This window comes from Lepidochelys olivacea (genome assembly GCF_965140295.1).
Source record: "Lepidochelys olivacea isolate rLepOli2 genome assembly, chromosome: 3".
Classification (NCBI taxonomy): domain Eukaryota; kingdom Metazoa; phylum Chordata; order Testudines; family Cheloniidae; genus Lepidochelys; species Lepidochelys olivacea.
This window is the reverse complement of record NC_140413.1, coordinates 179294591-179312919: the sequence shown is the minus strand read 5'-3', so window position 1 is coordinate 179312919 and position 18329 is coordinate 179294591. Positions and strand designations below refer to the sequence as shown.

Genomic DNA, 18329 nt, shown 5'->3' with positions numbered 1-18329 from the left:
ATCATGATTTTTTTTGCCTCGGTCTTCACAGACAAGGGCAGCTCCCAGACTGCTGCACTGGGCAACACAGCATGGGGAGTAGGTGAGCAGCCCTCAGTGGTAATAGAACAGGTTAAAGACTATTTAGAAAATCGGGATGTGCACAAGTCCATGGGTCCAGATCTAATGCATCCAAGGGTGCTGAGGGAGTTGGCTCATGTGATTGCAGAGCCATTATCTTTGAAAATATGTGGTGATTGGGGTAGGTCCCAGACGATTGGAAAAAGGCAAATATAGTGCCCATATTTAAAAAGAGAACCCAGGGAACTACAGAACAGTCAGCCTCACTTCAGTCCCCAGCAAAATCATGGAGCAGGTCCTCAAGGAATTCATTTTGAAGAGGAGGTGATCAGGAATAGTCAACATGGATTCACCAAGGGCAAGTCATGACCCACCCGATTGCCTTCTGTGATGAGATAACGGGCACTGTGATATGGGGAAAGCGGTAGATGTGGTATAGCTTGACTTTAGCAAAGCTTTTGATACGGTCTCCCACAGTATTCTTGCCAGCAAGTTAAAAAAAGTATGGATTGAATGAATGGACTATAAGGTGGCTAGAAAGCTGGCTATATTGTCACGCTCAACGGGTAGTGATCAATGGCTCCATGTCTAGTTGGCAGCCGGTATCAAGCGGAGTGTCCCAGGAGTTGGTCCTGGGGCTGGTTTTGTCCAACATCTTTATTAATTATCTGGATGATGAGATGAATTGCACCCACAGCAAGTTTACAGATGACACTAAACTGGGGGGAGAGGTAGATATGCTGGAGGGCAGGGATAGGGTCCAGAGTAACCTAGACAAATTGGAGGATTGGGCCAAAAGAAATCTGAGGTTCAACAAGGACAAGTGCAGAGTCTTGCACTTAGGAAGGAAGAATCCCATGCACCACTACAGGCTGGGGACCTACTGGCTGAGCAGCAGTTCTGCAGAAAAGGACCTGGGGATTACAGTGGATGAGAAGCTGGATATAAGTCAACAGTGTGCCCTTGTTGCCAAGAAGGCCAATGGCATATTGGGCTGTATTAGTAGGAACATTGCCAGCAGATTGAGGGAAAAGATTATTCCTCTCTATTCAGCACTGGTGAGGCCACACCTGGAGTACTGCATGCAGTTTTGGTCCCCCCACTACAGAAGGGATGTGGACAAAGTGGAGCGAGTCCAGCAGAGGGCAACAAAAATGATTGAGGGCTGGGGCACATGACTTAGAGGAGAGACTGAGGGAACTGGGCTTATTTAGTCTGCAGAAGAGAAGGTTGAGGGGGGATTTGATAGCAGCCTTCAATTACCTGAATGGGGGTTCCAAAGAGGATGGAGCTAGGCTATTCTCAGTGGTAGCAGATGACAGAACAAGGAGCAATGGTCTCAAGCTGCAGTGGGGGAGGTTTGGGTTGGATATTAGGAAACACTATTTCACCAGGAGGGTGGTGAAGCACTGGAATGGTTTACCTAGGGAGGTGGTGGAATCTCCATCCTTAAAGGTTTTTAAGGCCCGGCTTGACAAAGCCCTGGCTGGGATGATTTAGTTGGGGATTGGCCCTGCTTTGATCAGGGGGTTGGACTAGATGACCTCCTGAGGTCTCTTCCAACCCTAAGATTCTATGATTCTAAGCTGTTCCCAAAAGAACAGTGCACACACCAGCTTGTTTGTTTTGGCTCAGCTCCAATATAAGATCAGAGCCCTGAGATACAGAGTGAAAACAATCATAAGTTTATTATCAAAAGCTAAGATTTAAGAGATGGTTCTGTGCGTGTGTGTATATACACAAACCATTCTGTTATATATAACCATTTCCATGTTGGTTGGAGATGCTGGGAGATGGTTTTAGGTGTGATAAACTACTTCAGACGAGGCTTTTAGCCTGTTAAAGTTCAGTTTAGATTCTAAGCAACATGTTATTTTATTTATATATAAAATTATAACATGTTTCCTAGAATCTAAACTGAATTTACTGAACTGACAGCGGATAGGGGACTTAATTAGCCTGTGCCTCAGTTTCTCCAGCCAAAAAACACGGATAATAATAATACTTGCCAGCCTCACAGGAGTTATGTAAATTCATTGGTTTTGGTTAGGTGCTTTGAGGTCATCAGATGGAAAGTACTTCGAAGTGCAATTTTGCCAAGTAGTTTTTACAATTCCAAAACTTTTATGCTTCATTCATGCAGTAGGCACTGCTAGTGGATCACAGGAGAATTTAAATTTGGGAGAAGGAGGGGAACAGGGACCCACCAGGCCCGCCCCCATCATCACTTTTCAAAGTAGGAGGTGGGAGGGTAGACAAAGCCGCAGGTAGGCCAGCCAGTCTTATGCTATGTGTGCAATCAGTCAATGTGCTGCAGGGACGGCTGGATCACTGTGGCAGCAGACACCCTATGCTGTCCTGTCCTCAGGGCCAGTGCCAGCCATAGGTGCCGACTCCACGGAGAAAAATTGGTGGGTGCTCTGCACTCTCCAGCAGCTCCCTGCCCCGCCCTAGCTCATCTCCGCCTCCGATCCACCTCCTCCCCTGCGTGTGCCACGGCTCCACTTCTCCCCCTACCTTCCAGTGCTTGGTGCTGCAAAACAGCTGTTTCATGGCGGCAAGTGCTGGAAGGAAGGGGGAATGCAGAATGCTCAGGGAAGAGGCAGGGCCGGGGCAGGGATTTGGGGAAGGTGTCCAATAGGGGCAGGGAGGGGGTGGAGTTGGGGCAGGGACTTTGGGGAAGGGGTTGGAATGGGGGCAGGGCAGGGGTGGAATGGGGCGGGGGTGGAGGGGAGTTGAGCACCCACTGGCACCAGGAAAAGGTGGGTGGCTGAGGCTGAGCAATAAATGGCTGGGAGGAATGGATGCCCCTCTACCTGGGCCAGAGCCCTTCAGAGCATTCTCACAGGTAAGCAATGGGCTGGGGACAATTATGTTTTTTACTTGTTCAAATTCTGCAGTGGTCAGGGGGAGCACTCTACTGGGGCTGGGGGGACAAAGAACTTGAGAGGCAGGAGCCTGGCTGGAGAGGAATATGGAGGGAAAGAAGCAGGGGCAGAGGGAGGAGGGACGTGGTGGCAGGGAGGAGAGGAGACATTGCGGACCTACGCAAAAGAATTTGCCAAGAATGTTTTCATTAATCAAGAACGAAAGTCAGAGGTTCGAAGACAATCAGATACTGTCATAATTCCGACCATAAATGGTGCCGGCTAGCGATTTGGCAGCATCATTCCCATGACCCACCGGGCAGCTTATTTTCATGGCGGAGGCAACAAAAATTATTAGGGGGCTGGAGCACATGACTTATGAAGAGAGGCTGAGGGAACTGGGGTTATTTAGTCTGCAGAAAAGAAGAAGGGGGAATTGATAGAAGCCTTCAACTACCTGAAGGGGGGTTCCAAAGAGGATGGAATTAGGCTGTTCTCAGTGGTGGCAGATAACAGAACAAGAAGCGATGGTCTCAAGTTGCAGTGGGGGAGGTCTAGGTTGGATATTAGGAAAAGGCTATTTCACTAGGAGGGTAGTAAAGTACTGGAATGGGTTACCTAGGGAGGTGGTGAAATCTCCATCCTTAGAGGTTTTTAAGGCCCAGCTTGACAAAGCCCTGGCTGGGATGATTTTGTTGGAGATTAGGTCCTGCTTTGAGCAGGGGGTTGGACTAGATGGCCTCCTGAGGTCTCTTCCAACCCTAATATTCTATATCTCACAGTGCCTAGGTGATCACTCTAGCCAGCAGCTCTGCTGCCAGGTAAACAGACATCCACCCCTCCCGCCATAAAGCCCTGGGAACTTTGAAACTCCCTTCCCTGTTTTCTTAGCAAGTGCTCACTTATCTGGCCAGGTGACAACACCAGCTCCACCAAGCATAGGATCCCCTGCTTGGAGCAATGCTGAGCTACTGGAGCTTATCAGTGTTTGGAGAGAGGTGGCTGTGCAGGGACCCAGGATGCCCCTCAATCACCCCCAACCCCTTCCCACAAGACCCATCATCAAACTGGAGAGAGCTGCACTGTGGGATAGCTGCCATAGAGCGCTGCTCCCATCGGTGATGGAAGTGATGCTAATGTAAACACTCTCTGATGCCTGAGGAATTAAGTAAGTACACAAGCCAGTGCTTTACTTTCACCCGTTCCTTAACACCGGTGAAACTTACAGCACAAAAACTCTGTAAGTGTAGACATAGCCTCTCAGGTTGGAGTGCCTACGTCCCAGTTTTGGCTCCACTCTGATCCACAAAACTCCTGACAAACCCTGTAGGTGCCTAAACTCACTCAGTGCCTAAGTTTTTCAGAGTAAAAGTTCCTTGGGCATCTATGTTCCTGCCTCTGGGCACACACACTGCTGCCACCTTCTAGGCATCCAGATGTCTCTCTCCCACCTAAGCCCCAGTGTGATTCACAAACCAGGAAAAGATAGGTGTCTGACCACCTAAATCACCTGGAGTTCCTGATCTGGAAGAAACCTCTAAGCATGCCTACCGGATTGGGTCCCATTCAAAATCTGGCTGAAGAAGGAGGTAGCAGTGCCCACCTTATAATTTTTAGCCCAGAAGTTAGCACATGGACCTGGGATTTGGGAGACCTAGGTTTAATTCCCCCCTCTCTGCCAGAAAGGGGAAATGGATTTTAACAGCAGTCTGCCACCTCTCAGAAGAGTGCACTAGGCTAGCCATTTAGCTGTATTATATTCTGTTGTAGGGCTCCCTTGATCTTTCCTGTTGCATCTGTTGCACTCTGAATAAATAAGAGTGACTGGAACAGAGTTACTGGACCCAGATGGGTGGCCTAACCACTGAACTACAGAGTCATTCCCATTTTCTCTCTCTGGTCCAGTGACAATTTAAGTATCTACCCACAGTGGAATACTCTTGCAGGGGTGGGAGTGGGGGAGGAGAAGAGAGAGATGTTTCTATTATTGCATTTTCACCTTGTAAATGCACCTTGGGGGCAAAATCCTACTCACTGGTATAGATCTAAAGTAACTCCAGTGTAGGCAATGGAGCTACAGTGGAGTAAACCTGATGTAAGATGTGCAATCACTTCACCTCTCTACAGCTCAGCTTACTGATTTGTAAAATGAGTAGAAATAAGTTCCCCAAAACTTCATTAATGAAGAGTTAAGCTTACTCCATGGTGCCTCATGACTAACCAGAATGTGGACAGTGGTTAAATCTAAGCCTCTGGAAAACAGAAAATGAAGAGGTAAGGTACATGCCAGGCCTACCACACAACCTTAACTTAGACCCCCTTTTTCCCAGCTGACAATAGCCACTGGGAATGATTCAGTAAGGGTGGTGGCAGAACAAAGAGAGATGAGGAAAAACTAAAAGAATGGGCAGGTGAGGCAGGTGTCCTGTGAATTGTATGTGATCATGTAATTAAGACTGTATCACAATGCATATGCAAAAGGGAGCTGAATGGAGCTTTCATGAGCAACCTGGCATTTCCTAACTTGTGAGTGCTTGACTTGGCAACCGTAACAACCTTTTAATGTAGTTTTTTGTATGTAATTCTAGATATGATTGACTATAGATATATAGACCCACATCCTGGCTCTTGCACTGGCCCCATTGTCACTCTCCACAAGTGCAAAATGGGTGGAAAACTGGTTTCAAGAGCCAACTGGGGATTTGACCCATGTAGGAGAATGGCAGTAGCACGAATTTGGTGTTGCTGACTTACACTGGGGGGCAGGACTGGGTGATGTAAGGGCTGTGCTTGGGGTGTGAGGGAATGTGGCCAGAGCACTCCATTCACCTATGGGAGGCATACTGACCATTCCAGCAAGTCATAGTTTAGAGCAACCTGCCCCAAGAATAAGGGGATGGAAAGGTTGCATAAAGTCATCTTTACTCCATATCTTCTCAGTGCGCCAAGAAGAGCTCTGGTGCACCTCAGAATCCAGCCCATAAAGCCAATTCTGATTTCATTTACACCAGTGTAAAACTGATCAGAATCAGGCCTGTGAATTCAGTCTATCTATATTGCTATTTCCCTCTCTCTTTAAAACTTTATCTGTCTTTGGTGTCTTTTCATATAGTTAATGATTTGGCAATTCTATAACGTTTGTTGCTGCACTTCATGTATAAAACATCCTTTGCAGACATACAAAGCTTGGAAAATCTCATCTGGGGGAAGCTTTTTTTTAAAAAGAAAATCACATTTTTCTTGCCAAGCTGGAGCTTTATTGAAACTTAATGTTACTTGAAAATATGCCCTCTCCTTCTTTGGTGTGACATCAAAGAAAGAATGGGCATCATTAAAAGTGGTGAATCTTAAGGATACTCTTCTTTGTTTGCCACCCCACCCCACCGTTGCTCAACAGGTATTGACAAACTCATTTCTTTAAATTACAACATTCTGCTCTTCCCTCACATTCCCAGTTACAGAATCACGCACCACTGTCTCCCTAGCTCACAAATATTCTGTGCAAAATAATACCAATAATTAATCACTGCAGTAAAATGACAAATTTCTCTCAGCATTTCCTGTTTTTCATAGAATCATAGGAAGGGAACTTGAGAGGTCATCTAGTCCAGTCCCCTGCACTCATGGCCGAACTAAGTATTATCTAGACCATCCCTGACAGGTGTTTGTCTGACCTGCTCTTAAAAATGTCCAAGGATGGTGAGTCCAAAACCTCCCTAGGCAATTTATTCAAGTGCTTAACCACCCTGACAGTTAGGAAGTTTTTCCTAATGTCCAGCCTAAACCTCCCTTGCTGCAATTTCAGCCCATTCCTTCTTGTCCTATCCTCAGAGGTTAAGAAAAACATTTTTTCTCCCTCCTCCTTGTAACAACCTTTTATGTGCTTGAAAACTGTTATCATGTCCCCCTCAGTCTTCCCTTTTCCAGACTAAACAAAGCCATTATTTTTCAATCTTCCCTCGTAGGTCATGTTTTCTATACCTTTAATCATTTTTGTTGCTCTTCTCTGGACTCTCTCCAATTTGTCCACATCCTTCCTGAAATGTGGTGCCCAGAACTGGCCACAATACTCCAGTTGAGGCCTAATCAGCACGGAGTAGAGCAGAAAAATTACTTCTCGTGTCTTGCTTATGACACTCCTGCTAATACATCCCAGAAAGATGTTCACTTTTTTTTGCAACAGCGTTACACAGTTGACTCATATTTAGCTTGTGGTCCACTGTGACCCCCAGATCCCTTTCTGCAATTCTCCTTCCTAGGCAGTCATTTCCCATTTTGTATGTGTACAAATGATTGTTCCTTTCTAAGTGGAGTACTTTGCATTTGTCCTTATTGAATTTCATCCTGTTTTCTTCAGACCATTTCTCCAGTTTGTCCAGATCATTTTGAATTTTAATCCTATCCTCCAAAGCACTTGAAACCCCTCCCAGCTTGGTATCATCCACAAATTTTATAAGTGTACTCTCTGTGCCATTATCTAAATAGTTGATGAAGATATTGAACAGAACCAGACCCAGAACTGATCCCTGCGGCACCCCACTGATTATGTCCTTCCAGCATGACTGTGAACCACTGATATCTACTTTCTGGGAACGGTTTTCTAAACAGTTTTGCACCCACCTTATAGTAGCTCCATCTAGGTTGCACTTTCCTAGTTTGTTTATGAGAAGGTCAAGCGAGACAGTATCAAAAGCTTTACTAAAGTCAAGATATACCACATCTACCGCTTCCCCCCATCCACAAAGCTTTTTAGCCTGTCAAAGAAAGCTATCAGGTTGGTTTGACATGATTTGTTCTTGACAAATCCATGCTGACTGTTACTTATCACCTTATTATCTTCTAAGTGTTTGCAAATTGATTGCTTAATTATTTGCTCCATTATCTTTCTGGGTATAGAAGTTAAGCTGACTGGTCTGTAATTCCCAGGTTGTCCTTATTTCCCTTTTTATAGATGGGCATTATATTGCCCTTTTCCAGTCTTCTGGAATCTCTCCTATCTTCCATGACTTTTCAAATATAATTGCTAATGGCTCAGATATCTCCTCAGTCAGCTCCTTGAGTATTCTATGAGACATTTCATCAGGCCCTGGTGACTTGAAGACATCTTATTTGTCTAAGTAATTTTTAACTTATTCTTTCCCTATTTTAGCCTCTTCTGATCCTACCTCATTTTTCACTGGTATTCTCTATGTTAGATGTCCAGTGACCACCAACCTTATTGGTGAAAACCGAAACAAATAAATCATTAAGCACCTCTGCCATTTCCACATTTTCTATAATTGTTTCCCCCCCCCTCCCATTGAGTAATTGGCCTCCCCATCCTTGGCCTTCCTCTTGCTTATAATGTATTTGTAGAATGTTTCCTTGTTACCCTGTATGTCTCTAGCTAGTTTGATCTTGTTTTGTGCCTTCTGCCACTCCTTCACATTGATTTTAGATTTCTTATATACACTGTAGGGCTCCACTAGGCTAGTGGAAGTAGCAGCAGCCTCTCTGCTGAATGGGAAGATAGTGGGTGAGTGGCAGTGCTATTTACATTACCGTAGGGATTTGCTTGCTAAATTTCAAAGCTTTGTCAAACAGCCTACTGCTGCTGGGCTACTTTTGTACTGCATGACAGACAAGTGAAAATGAATAAGGAAATGACTCAGAAAATGATCCGCACATCCCGTACTAGCAATAGTAGAAGAAAGCAAGAGAGAGAGGCATGAATGAGATGTCTGAATTAAAGCTGGTCACACAATGGAAAAATACAAATACATAAATACATGTTTGCCTATGCTATGCAGGAGATCAGGCCAGTTAGGCCCAGTCTAGTGCTTAGGGCAACATGGACTCAGTCAGCCCCGGAGATCTCCGGAAGGAATCCCTTCTGTGGGTCTTGGGTGCATAGGGGAACAAGTTCTCTGCTGCACAGCTTTTGGGGGTGCAAAACTTGTCCCACAGGTTCCTGTGGTGGACTTCAAAGAGAAACTGCAGAGCTACAATTCATTTGCAAACTTAATACCATTACTTTGGGCTTGAATAGGGACTCAAAGTGGCTGGCTCACTACAAAACCAATTTTTCCTCTCTTGGTATTGACACCTCCTCATCAATTATTGGGAGTGGACCACATCCACCCTGACTGAATTGGCCTTGTCAACACTGGTTCTCCACTTGTAAGGTAACTCCCTTCTCTTCATGTGCCTATATTTATGCCTGTATCTGTAATTTTTACTCTATGCATCTGAAGAAGTGGGTTTTTTTACCCACGAAAGCTTATGCCCAAATAGTCTTTAAGGTGCCACTGGACTCCTCATTGTTTGTTTGTTTTTTTTCGGGGTGGAAGGTTGTGTATATGTTCTCTACAACTCCGGTGGAAGGTGGGGAGGGGGTTGTGTGTATGTGTGGGAAGCCATAGCCCTCCCTGTTCCCTTTGGGGCATTATAAACCCTGTGTTTCTCTGCGTATAGGGGCCTGATATTCAAAAGAGCTCAGTACTGAACAGCCCCCAGTTAGGCACCTAAGCAGAGTGGTCAGATTTTCAGAAATGCTCAGCACTCACAATTATTCTCAGTGGGAATGGAAGGCTGCTGAGCATTTCTGGTGCCTAAATGGGGGCTCAGTTCTTCTGAAAGTCCAGACACTCATACAGAGAACTGCTGGGTGCCAAGCTCTTTTGAAAATCTGGCCTTTGGTTGTGCTGTTCAGAGGGAGACTCCTAAGAAGCTGAAACTGTGACTGTCGTCTAATAATCTAAATGAATTACTCACATTGTGGATTGTGCATACAGAATTTACCCTTGTTGACTTCTCAGTATATTACATGGCTTGTTGTGGATCTACCGCTCAGTGAATAGTCAGACTACAATTGTACCTATTAAAATACCCTTGCATGTCTTGACACTGGGAGCAGAGGTCTCCCTGTGCAATACAATCCTACAAAATGCATTAGCAAACAGATGAAGGAAGAACCTAAGCCACCAGTGTGGAAGGGTTAAGACATGAAATGTAAAGTTTCACACTTCGTATGAAAAAGGTCAGTGCCTGTATAAAGCATTAGGTTGCAGGTACAATTCTATAAGGTGCTGAGTGCCCTAAGCTACCATTGTCTTCAGTGGCAGTTGAGGGCACTCAGCACTTCACAGGACCAGGCCTTTGGAAAGTAATTACGCATCACAGTAAAACTGAATTGAATTGTGGCACTAATGAGATTATTCTCTCCGAGTGAGTCTGAGAGAACACAATTAAATTGTTACATGGCTTTGAGAAAGAAACCCTTAGGTTGCTGTTTATAAAATAGAAGATAATAAAGTGATAAGTAAAAGTCAGCATGGATTTGTCAAGAACAAATCATGTCAAACCAACCTGATAGCTTTCTTTGACAGGCTAAAAAGCTTTGTGGATGGGGGGAAGCGGTAGATGTGATATATCTTGACTTTAGTAAAGCTTTTGATACTGTCTCGCTCAAATAATAATAGTGACATTTCAGCAAACACTTAAAAGATAATAAGGTTTATAAAATAGGAAAGAATGCAGGATTATTTTACATTATGTAGTTTAAGTGTTAAAACATCATATAAAACTTTAATCCTTAATGCAGAACATCATGTCCCATTTTTATGACTTGTTTTCAGAATGGCAGTTTAATTAACAGCTAATGAATGTATCTCCTGTCTTTGCATGTGTTTCCCTCTAAACAACCAAGCTAATAATGTAAACACTGCTGTTTGATTATAGAAATAATTGCTTTTACAAACCCTGGCCTCCAGTTAATTAAACACAATGGCTGATATCACACACACAAACACAGGAAATCTGGCCTCACTGTGCTTATAGTGAGGTGTTCTAGTTTTGGCATAACAGGCTTGGGGTTTAATAATCAGATAATTATTTAAAGAGGCCAGAATAGCTCCACTGTATTGCTAAATTATGGCATGAGTAGCAGTGCATAAGCCTTTGCTAATCCTGAATGATCTTTGGACTATATTATTGTCAGCATATTGATGTGCAATTGTGAAGACATTAATGAGAATTGCCTATGGTATGAATCTATCCTACCATTGTAATTCACTAAACTGAAACACTTCTGTTGAGGTAAACATCAACATGTATTGGTCTGTGAGGCAAGCATTGAATTTACTATTGAAACCCTGCTTTATAAAAATATCTGTTCTGATGTAAATGGTTTAGAATCCTAATAATATTTTGGCCAAATGCCAGGGAGTTTCAATAACCTAATCAAATGGCCAAGTATCATAGTCCTTTGACCAGCTGATTAAAAGTGTCAGTCATTTGGCCAAATAGCTAGTTTCAGAGATTGGCTTTAGTGGGAGTTTTGTGTAGTGGGAGTTTTGTGTAAGTAAGGACTCAGCAAGGACTTCAGGATTTGCCCCCATGAAGCTTTGATTGCTGTCCTGAGCAAGATGGAGCTGTGGAATTCCTTTCAATCAAAATCCTTTGCCTGATGTTAATCCTCCACTGATAATGTTCCATCTTCATGGAGATGGCTATAAAAGGGACATAATTTCTGCAGATATTTTAATGAAAAATTAATCTTGCTTTTTCATTGACATTTTGATTAACAAATTCAACATTTTTCTACCAGCTCTATCACAGATTGAAAAATGGGATATATATATTGTTTTGCAAAATTTTGTAAAAATTTCCAAGGCTTTTTTATTAAGTTAGAAATTTCAATGCAACGAATTGTTAAAACTGAAAATTTTGAATTTCATGACCCCACATACCCTACCCCCCAAGTGTTGCCTCCAGCTTCTGCCCAGCGGGTGGGAGGTCCGGGGCATGAGCCTGGTATACCTACCAGGGATCAGGGCTTCAGCAGGAGCAGGTCTGGAGCCCCACAGGGCTGAAGCCCGAGCCCTGGCAGGTGCAGATCTCAAACTGTTGAAGATTAGCCTAGGTGGCTCAGATGGTCAATAAGTTTGGCCACCCCTGCTTTGTGTGGCCTAGCTGCCACTTGAGCAGACAGAGTACTACACTGCATGGGTGCAGGTTACACAAACACTTAGTCAAGTGAGTAGTCCATAAAAAGCCAAAGAGATCATTCACATAAGTATGTTATTAAAAGTTTGCAAGATTGGCTCCATTGTCTCTCATAGGCTAAAGCTGCTGAACACCTTGCAGGATTGGGCCCTTAGATTATAACTATTTAATATTTCATTTTTTTTAACAAAAGCACTAGACCTGAATTCTCTCACTCACTCAGTTTAACATGCATGGTCCAGAATCTGATCTCTGCTACACAAATGTAAATCCAGTGAATTCAATGGAAATCACAATCTGGTTCAGTTTGATGCCACTGATACCAAGGTATTTACTTCTGATTCACAACCGTGTAGGTGAGAGAAAAAGCAGGCCCTTTATCCTTGATGAAACATTTTCTCCTATTTTGATCATCGGTGGTGCTATCATGTAAAACAACTGGTTCCTTAGCTATATTTTTAGCTATATTTATTGATTCTATTTGGCTGCAGCTCCAGTGACTCTGCTTTGCCATATAGTCAGCTGTTTGCCTGCTCTTTTGTTGTTTCTAGCTACAGCTCTATCGACACTCAGCTGCCAAGATCTCAGCTATTATATAGGGCTCCTCATTAGGGGTCTGATTTTAAGCCTATGGAAGCCAATTGAAAGATTCCTATTGATTTCAATGGGCTTTAGGTTAGGTCCTAGGTGCTTTTCTCTATTATTTTACTGTCCCTTTGGCCTTCCTTGCTTTTCCTTCTCCCCTGCTGAGTTTTATTGAAACCAGACCAACTTTAAGAGTGTGAAGGCTACTTTAGGGATATTCCACCTCTAGATCCAGTGTGTGTTCTGATACAGCCCAAACTTCCCAGTTAATGTGTCTCCAACTATGATAGAAGATGCCTTGTTCTCTCAGTTTTATCTGATGTATCATTTCTCAGGTTGCCCCCTCATTGCTTATCCTGGAGTCACTCTAATATGATGTTTTCTGCCAGAGACTGTCCTTTTCTTTATCTGTTTTGCATTCACCCTCTTCTGCCCCTATGAACAATCAACAAGTCTGACCAACCACACTTGCAGCATCTTGGCTGTGCGTGGCCTCCCACATGGAGTGCCTGGTAACTGGTACCACATCATTCAGTCAAGATGATGTTAGCTCCAAGTTCAGAGAAAAAGCCAAGATCTAAAACAATGTGGTACTGGGAACAGTACCTTTAGGGGCTGAGTTTCTTTGACAGAGTGATGTGAAGCTTTTGTTATGCACAGAACAGCTGGAACTGGACACAGAATAAAGAAGAGCTCTTGAAAGTACCTTCTGCAGTAAGTGAGCACTGAACACCACATGGTATCAGGAGTAAAAAGTAATTAAGAAAATACCCCAAGTGGAGGAATGGAACAGTTAACAGCCTCACCAGAACTGAAACTCTAGAAATGGGGGACACATTGTCAAAATAATAAAGGCTACGGTATCAGACTCTGATTCACATTTAGCACTGTAAAAGTACAGAGCACCACCAGTGACGCCTGTGTTGTCACATGCTGACATTTTACGCAATAAACAAGAATATCTGCACTGTCAGATACTGATGTCAGAGTCAGTGGGGACTTGCAGCTGTACAAAAGGACAAATATGTAAAAACAAAAAAAGAAGTCAGTATGATTTGGGATCCCAGGAACTGCCACAACTTCATGAAAATTATGTTGCACATCTTTATGATAGGAAACAATGCTTGCAAAAAGCAGTGGTGTCAAAAGAGACTGCATGAGGTTGTCACCCCAGATGGACATATGCTATGGAGGAATAGGTGACAGCTTCTCCAAATCCCAGAAGGGAGGGAGATAAAGGGCACTGAGCCTGCCAGTTTGCCCAAAAGGGTCTCAGGCGGTTAAGTGCTATTAAAGTTTGGCTTGGAAGGGAAGAGGTGGTATACGGGACTGTGCCTTTAAGAGCTGAGCTTCCCAGACAGAGAGTCTGGCCTGTGTGCTGTGAAGAAATTTAAATATATTTCTTACCATTGTGAAGACATCAAAATATACTATACCTCCCTTGAGAATGAATGTCTCTACTGTGGAGTAAGCAAAGTCCCAAATTTTGTTTGTGTTCCAGATCTGTGTAAAGAGAGGATAATTGCACAAGTGATATGGAACCTTAGTGCAAAGCAAAAACACTCAGATCTCAGATAAGAACTTATAGCAGTTACCTATGCATAAATAACATGTAAGCATCCTGGTAAAGGACAAGACACCATAATCGCTCATCTGCAAAGTCATGATGTTACTTTATGTTTATTATCTCGTAAAGAGTACACTCCCCCAAATGAAAAGAGCAAAATAGAACAAAAAACAGAAAGCAAAAACGCTCCCAGAAAAGTTTGATGCTGCTGTGAATTGGTCCCTATACTTTCACATTTAGGCCCAGCTCCTGCAAACACTTATGCATATGAATAATCCCAGGATAAATAAATACATGTGATTTATCTGTATAGTTATTCCCAGGCATGTGTGTTTGCAGGACTGGGACTAAATGGGATATATTGCTCTGTGCCTTTTGCAACACACTCATTACAATTTCCTATCCACTTCTCACCACTGCAAATGATTCACCAAGCGATTGTAGTATCTAGTGCAGAGGTGGGCAAACTGTGGCCTGCAGGACCATCCTGCCTGGACCTTGAGCTCCCGGCCGGGGAGGCTAGCCCCAGGTGCCTCCCACACTGTCCCTCCTCCCCCACAGCCTCAGCTTGCCCTGCTGCCAGTGCTCTGGGTGGTGGGGCTGCAAGCTCTTGCCGGGTGGTGTGGCTGCGAGAGCCGTCAGTCTGCCCTGTGCTCTAAACTGCGTGGCAGCGTGGCTGGCTCCAACCAGGCCACGCAGCTGCCAGTTCTGGTGCTCTGAGCAGCATGGTAAGGGGGCAGGGAGCAGGGGGTGGTTGGATTGGCATGGGAGTCCTTGGGGGGCCTGTCAGGGGGTGGGGGTGTGGATAGGGGTCGGGGCAGTCAGGGAGTAGGGTGGGTTGGATAGTGGGTGGAGTCCTGGGGGTGGTGGTTGGGGTGGAGGGTCTCAGGAGGGGGTGGTCATGGGACAAAGAGCAGGGGGGTTGGATGGGTTGGGGGTTTTGACGGGGCAGTCAGGGGGCAGGAAGAGGGAGGGGGCAGATAGGGGGCGGGGGCCAGGCTGTTTGCGGAGGCACAGCCTTCCCTACCCTGCCCTCCATAGAGTTTCAGAACCCTGATGTGGCCCTCAGGCCAAAAAGTTTGCCCACTCCGATCTAGTGGGACTTAATGGATAAGAGAGGATATAAATCTTGTTGTGAAGAAATTATCAGGGAAAGAATCCACCAGCTTTGGGAAAGTCTTGATCTTAAAGATGGTAGCCACAAACTAAACTAAGTGATGTGCCATTTTCTTGGGTTTAACCTAGAGTACTCCAGGAAATGTAGATTGATCACAAACATTAATGTGCATTGAAGGGAATAAAATGTTCATCTAATTAATTAACCATTAAGCTATTAGCAGACTCTTCAAAAAGAACCTTTCTTGTGATAAATTAAAACATTTCCTCAAATAAATCTAAGAACTCGTTTTACTTTACATTTTTAATCATTTACATAGTTGTATAAACAAAATCACATCATTTAAATAATGTTCTTTATATGTTCAACTAAACGGGCCCCGGACTTACAGTTCTGCTTGGAAGGCAGCTCAATCCAGTGGCTGGGGGCACGGGATATCAGGAAGAGAAATGGAAGAAGAAGCCTGCAGGTTTCGCCTACCTGAAAGCACTCCCCCTTCCTCCGCGAGGTGGTTTGCATCTCCTCCTTTCGGCGGCTTCTTGGGACTAGGCCCAGGGCGGCTCGGAGGGCCGCTGACTGGAGCGATCCCCCAAACACCTGCAGCGTTGGCAGAGCCGCCTCTCGGAGCCCCCAGAACAAAGAGCGCAGGCCCCTCGGCCGGCGGGCGGGCAGAGCCACCATTTTCCACCCTCCTCCGATCAGGCGTTTTGCATTTGGTTAGGTGTCAGCGGATCTGCCGCAAAATATCCCGTCCATGAGCGAGGAGAACACAGGGGGCATTAGCCCCACGCTGAAGCGCGCCTGTCTGAGCCGCCGCGGCCCCGCTAGAGGTGGCGGCGGCGGCGGGCGGCGGGCGGCAGCGCCGCGCTCCCCAGGGTGCGGGTACAGGGCAGCGCGCCAGCTCCCTTTGCCTGCTCTCAAGGGTCGCCTCCCCCCGCAGACTGTCTGTGAAATATGCCACCCCACGGCTCTTGGGGACGCTGTAAACAGCCCTTTGGACTAACCCCGCGGCTTCCGAGGCTCAGTGCACGGAGCCAGAGCGAAAAGTGCCATTAGATGCGGCTAGTTCAGGGACTTTGGGGGGATGAGGGGCCGGGAACTGTCTGGCTGAATACTGTGATTTACAATGAATTTTAACACCAAGGCTTTTACGCTGACTTCAGGTGGAGACAGAAATCGAGCCCAACAGGGGAGTCCTAGAATGAGTCAGGCAAAAAAAGGTTTCAGAGTAACAGAAGTGAGCTGTAGCTCACGAAAGCTCATGCTCAAATAAATTGGTTAGTCTCTAAGGTGCCACAAGTCCTCCTTTTCTTCAGGCAAAAAAGTAGAAGTCACCCCTCGTATCCAGATTGAAATTTGCCTCCCTGGTGAATTGCATGGCTGTCTACGGATGCATTTTTGCAACGAACCATCCAGTTTGAAGTATACACCAGTGCGCGCAGAGGAAGTAACTTGGGTATACATCCAGTGCTTTGTTACAAAATAAGCCTTAAACCGTTTGGGATTCTATACGAAAAAACTTGTCGAGCCCTTTTCGCGAGCAGAGAGGCACGTTTGAATGTAGATATGTTATAACCCAGAGCAGTTACGGTCTGCAGAAAGGTGTGACTGCATTTTCACCCAACGAAATGAAAGCAAAAAAAATCTGAGCAAATGCAGGGGACCAGTGCGCATGATGGAACAACGAAGCTGAAAGCCAGACTCATGGTGTTTTGCCAAATCTTGAGCTCCGACAGAATCAAGATGGCTTTAAACGCAGCTGATCCCTAACTACCGACACTGGTCTCAGGGGATACTTATGGATGCCTGTAAGCATGATGCAGCGAGTTGTATATGGAAATATGGACTCACAGTGGAGACAGAGAATACTTTTTAAGATGCGGAATTTAAGGGATCTGTTACCAGGGCAAATTCCCCAGAACTTTGCAAATAAAACCTTAAGATATTAGCGTGATGTAAGTAGTATTATTTGGCGAACCCCAGCTATTCCATTGAATACGTCATGACCAAACAGTTGTTAATTGGAATGAGAGAACATTGGACCCCATTCACCCTGGCTACCAAAAACCAGCGCTCCTGAAATCAATAACTTTCCGCAAAAGAGGACGCCAGACAGACGGTGTCTGTCAGCGGGTGGCAGGCTGGATACAAAGAATATGGTCACAGGGGGGATGGGGATGCGGAGTAAAGCCGTTTCCCAGAAACCAATGGCCACTGCAGTTCAGAGCTCAGTGGAGAGCTCAAAGGAAAAAGGAACTCCAGACGTGGCTCCAAGGAAAGCTAAAGCCAAGGTGGGGATTGTCCACAGGACCCTCTGGGCTTCAGGCTAGTTGTATTCTCCTGCAGCTTCAGCCCCTGAAATCAGCATGGCAGTTCAGGGCTCCCCGCTGGCTCTTGCTAAGTATGACTGAGAAAAGACGCACCTGCAATGAACCAGCTACGATTTTAACTCGGGATTCCATGAGTTTAACAGTAGTCCAATGCCAGTGTCTTCGAGGAGGTGTTGGTCACTGTCCGCCGGCTCGGGGGTGCTGAAATGTGGATGATGTCTAGCCGGAGATCGCAGGGCTGCTGCTGCTTGTCCCATTTCAACAAGGACAATGGCAGATTCCTCCTCTTAGCGGCCCTGATCGCAGCTTACCTGGCAGCCGGAGCTACAGTGTTCTCAGCCCTCGAGAGGCCGTCCGAAGTCGAGGCTCAGCATCGCTGGAACAGGACCCTCCAAAACTTCAGCCAAATATTCAACATCAGTATGCCTGAGCTAAGGGACTTCCTGCGGAGTTATGAAGCAGCCATGGCCGCGGGCATCCGGGCAGATGCCGTAAGACCAAGATGGGACTTCACCGGGGCTTTCTATTTTGTGGGGACAGTAGTGTCAACTATAGGTAAGTCCCCCCCCCCTCTCATACACACACACAAAGACCCAGGATCTGCAATACACTGACTTCCTAAAAACAACGAGTCAGCATTCTTCATCTCATCAGTCTATGTATCCATCGTGAATTTTGAAACCTTTCTTTCTAGTGGAAACCTCTTTGCTTCAAAGGGGCCCGACTTGTGGAACTGAATAGCAGGAATGAATGAATGCTAATGCATTGTGTGTTAAAATAGTACAGTTCCCATTATAAAAAATAGGTTGTAAAAGTTA

General features: G+C 45.2%; 2 protein-coding genes across 7 annotated transcripts in view; one reads left to right on the top strand and one right to left on the bottom strand.

Annotated features, from left to right (window-relative positions):
- LOC311518209 (uncharacterized protein) overlaps nucleotides 1-16064 on the bottom strand; it is an 84794-nt gene extending 68730 nt beyond the window's left edge. For 5 of the 6 annotated variants that reach the window (XR_014710918.1, XR_014710919.1, XR_014710920.1 and 2 more), the window contains exons 1-2: nucleotides 15662-16062; nucleotides 13934-14000 (exon numbers count right to left, since the gene is read on the bottom strand). Coding sequence is in view for 1 of the 6 variants with exons in the window: in XM_084623782.1 (XP_084479908.1) it covers nucleotides 13934-14000; nucleotides 15662-15862 (268 nt within the window). In the remaining 5 variants the exon portion in view is untranslated. Of the gene's footprint in view, nucleotides 1-13933; nucleotides 14001-15661 lie in introns of all 6 variants that reach the window. The other variant, XM_084623782.1, reaches the window with a different exon arrangement.
- Nucleotides 16065-16202: 138 nt separating this feature from the next.
- KCNK12 (potassium two pore domain channel subfamily K member 12) overlaps nucleotides 16203-18329 on the top strand; it is a 64071-nt gene continuing 61944 nt past the window's right edge. Inside the window, exon 1 of the mRNA XM_084623783.1 lies at nucleotides 16203-18066. Coding sequence (XP_084479909.1) covers nucleotides 17718-18066 — 349 coding nt within the window. The 5' untranslated portion in view covers nucleotides 16203-17717. The remainder of the gene's footprint in view (nucleotides 18067-18329) is intronic.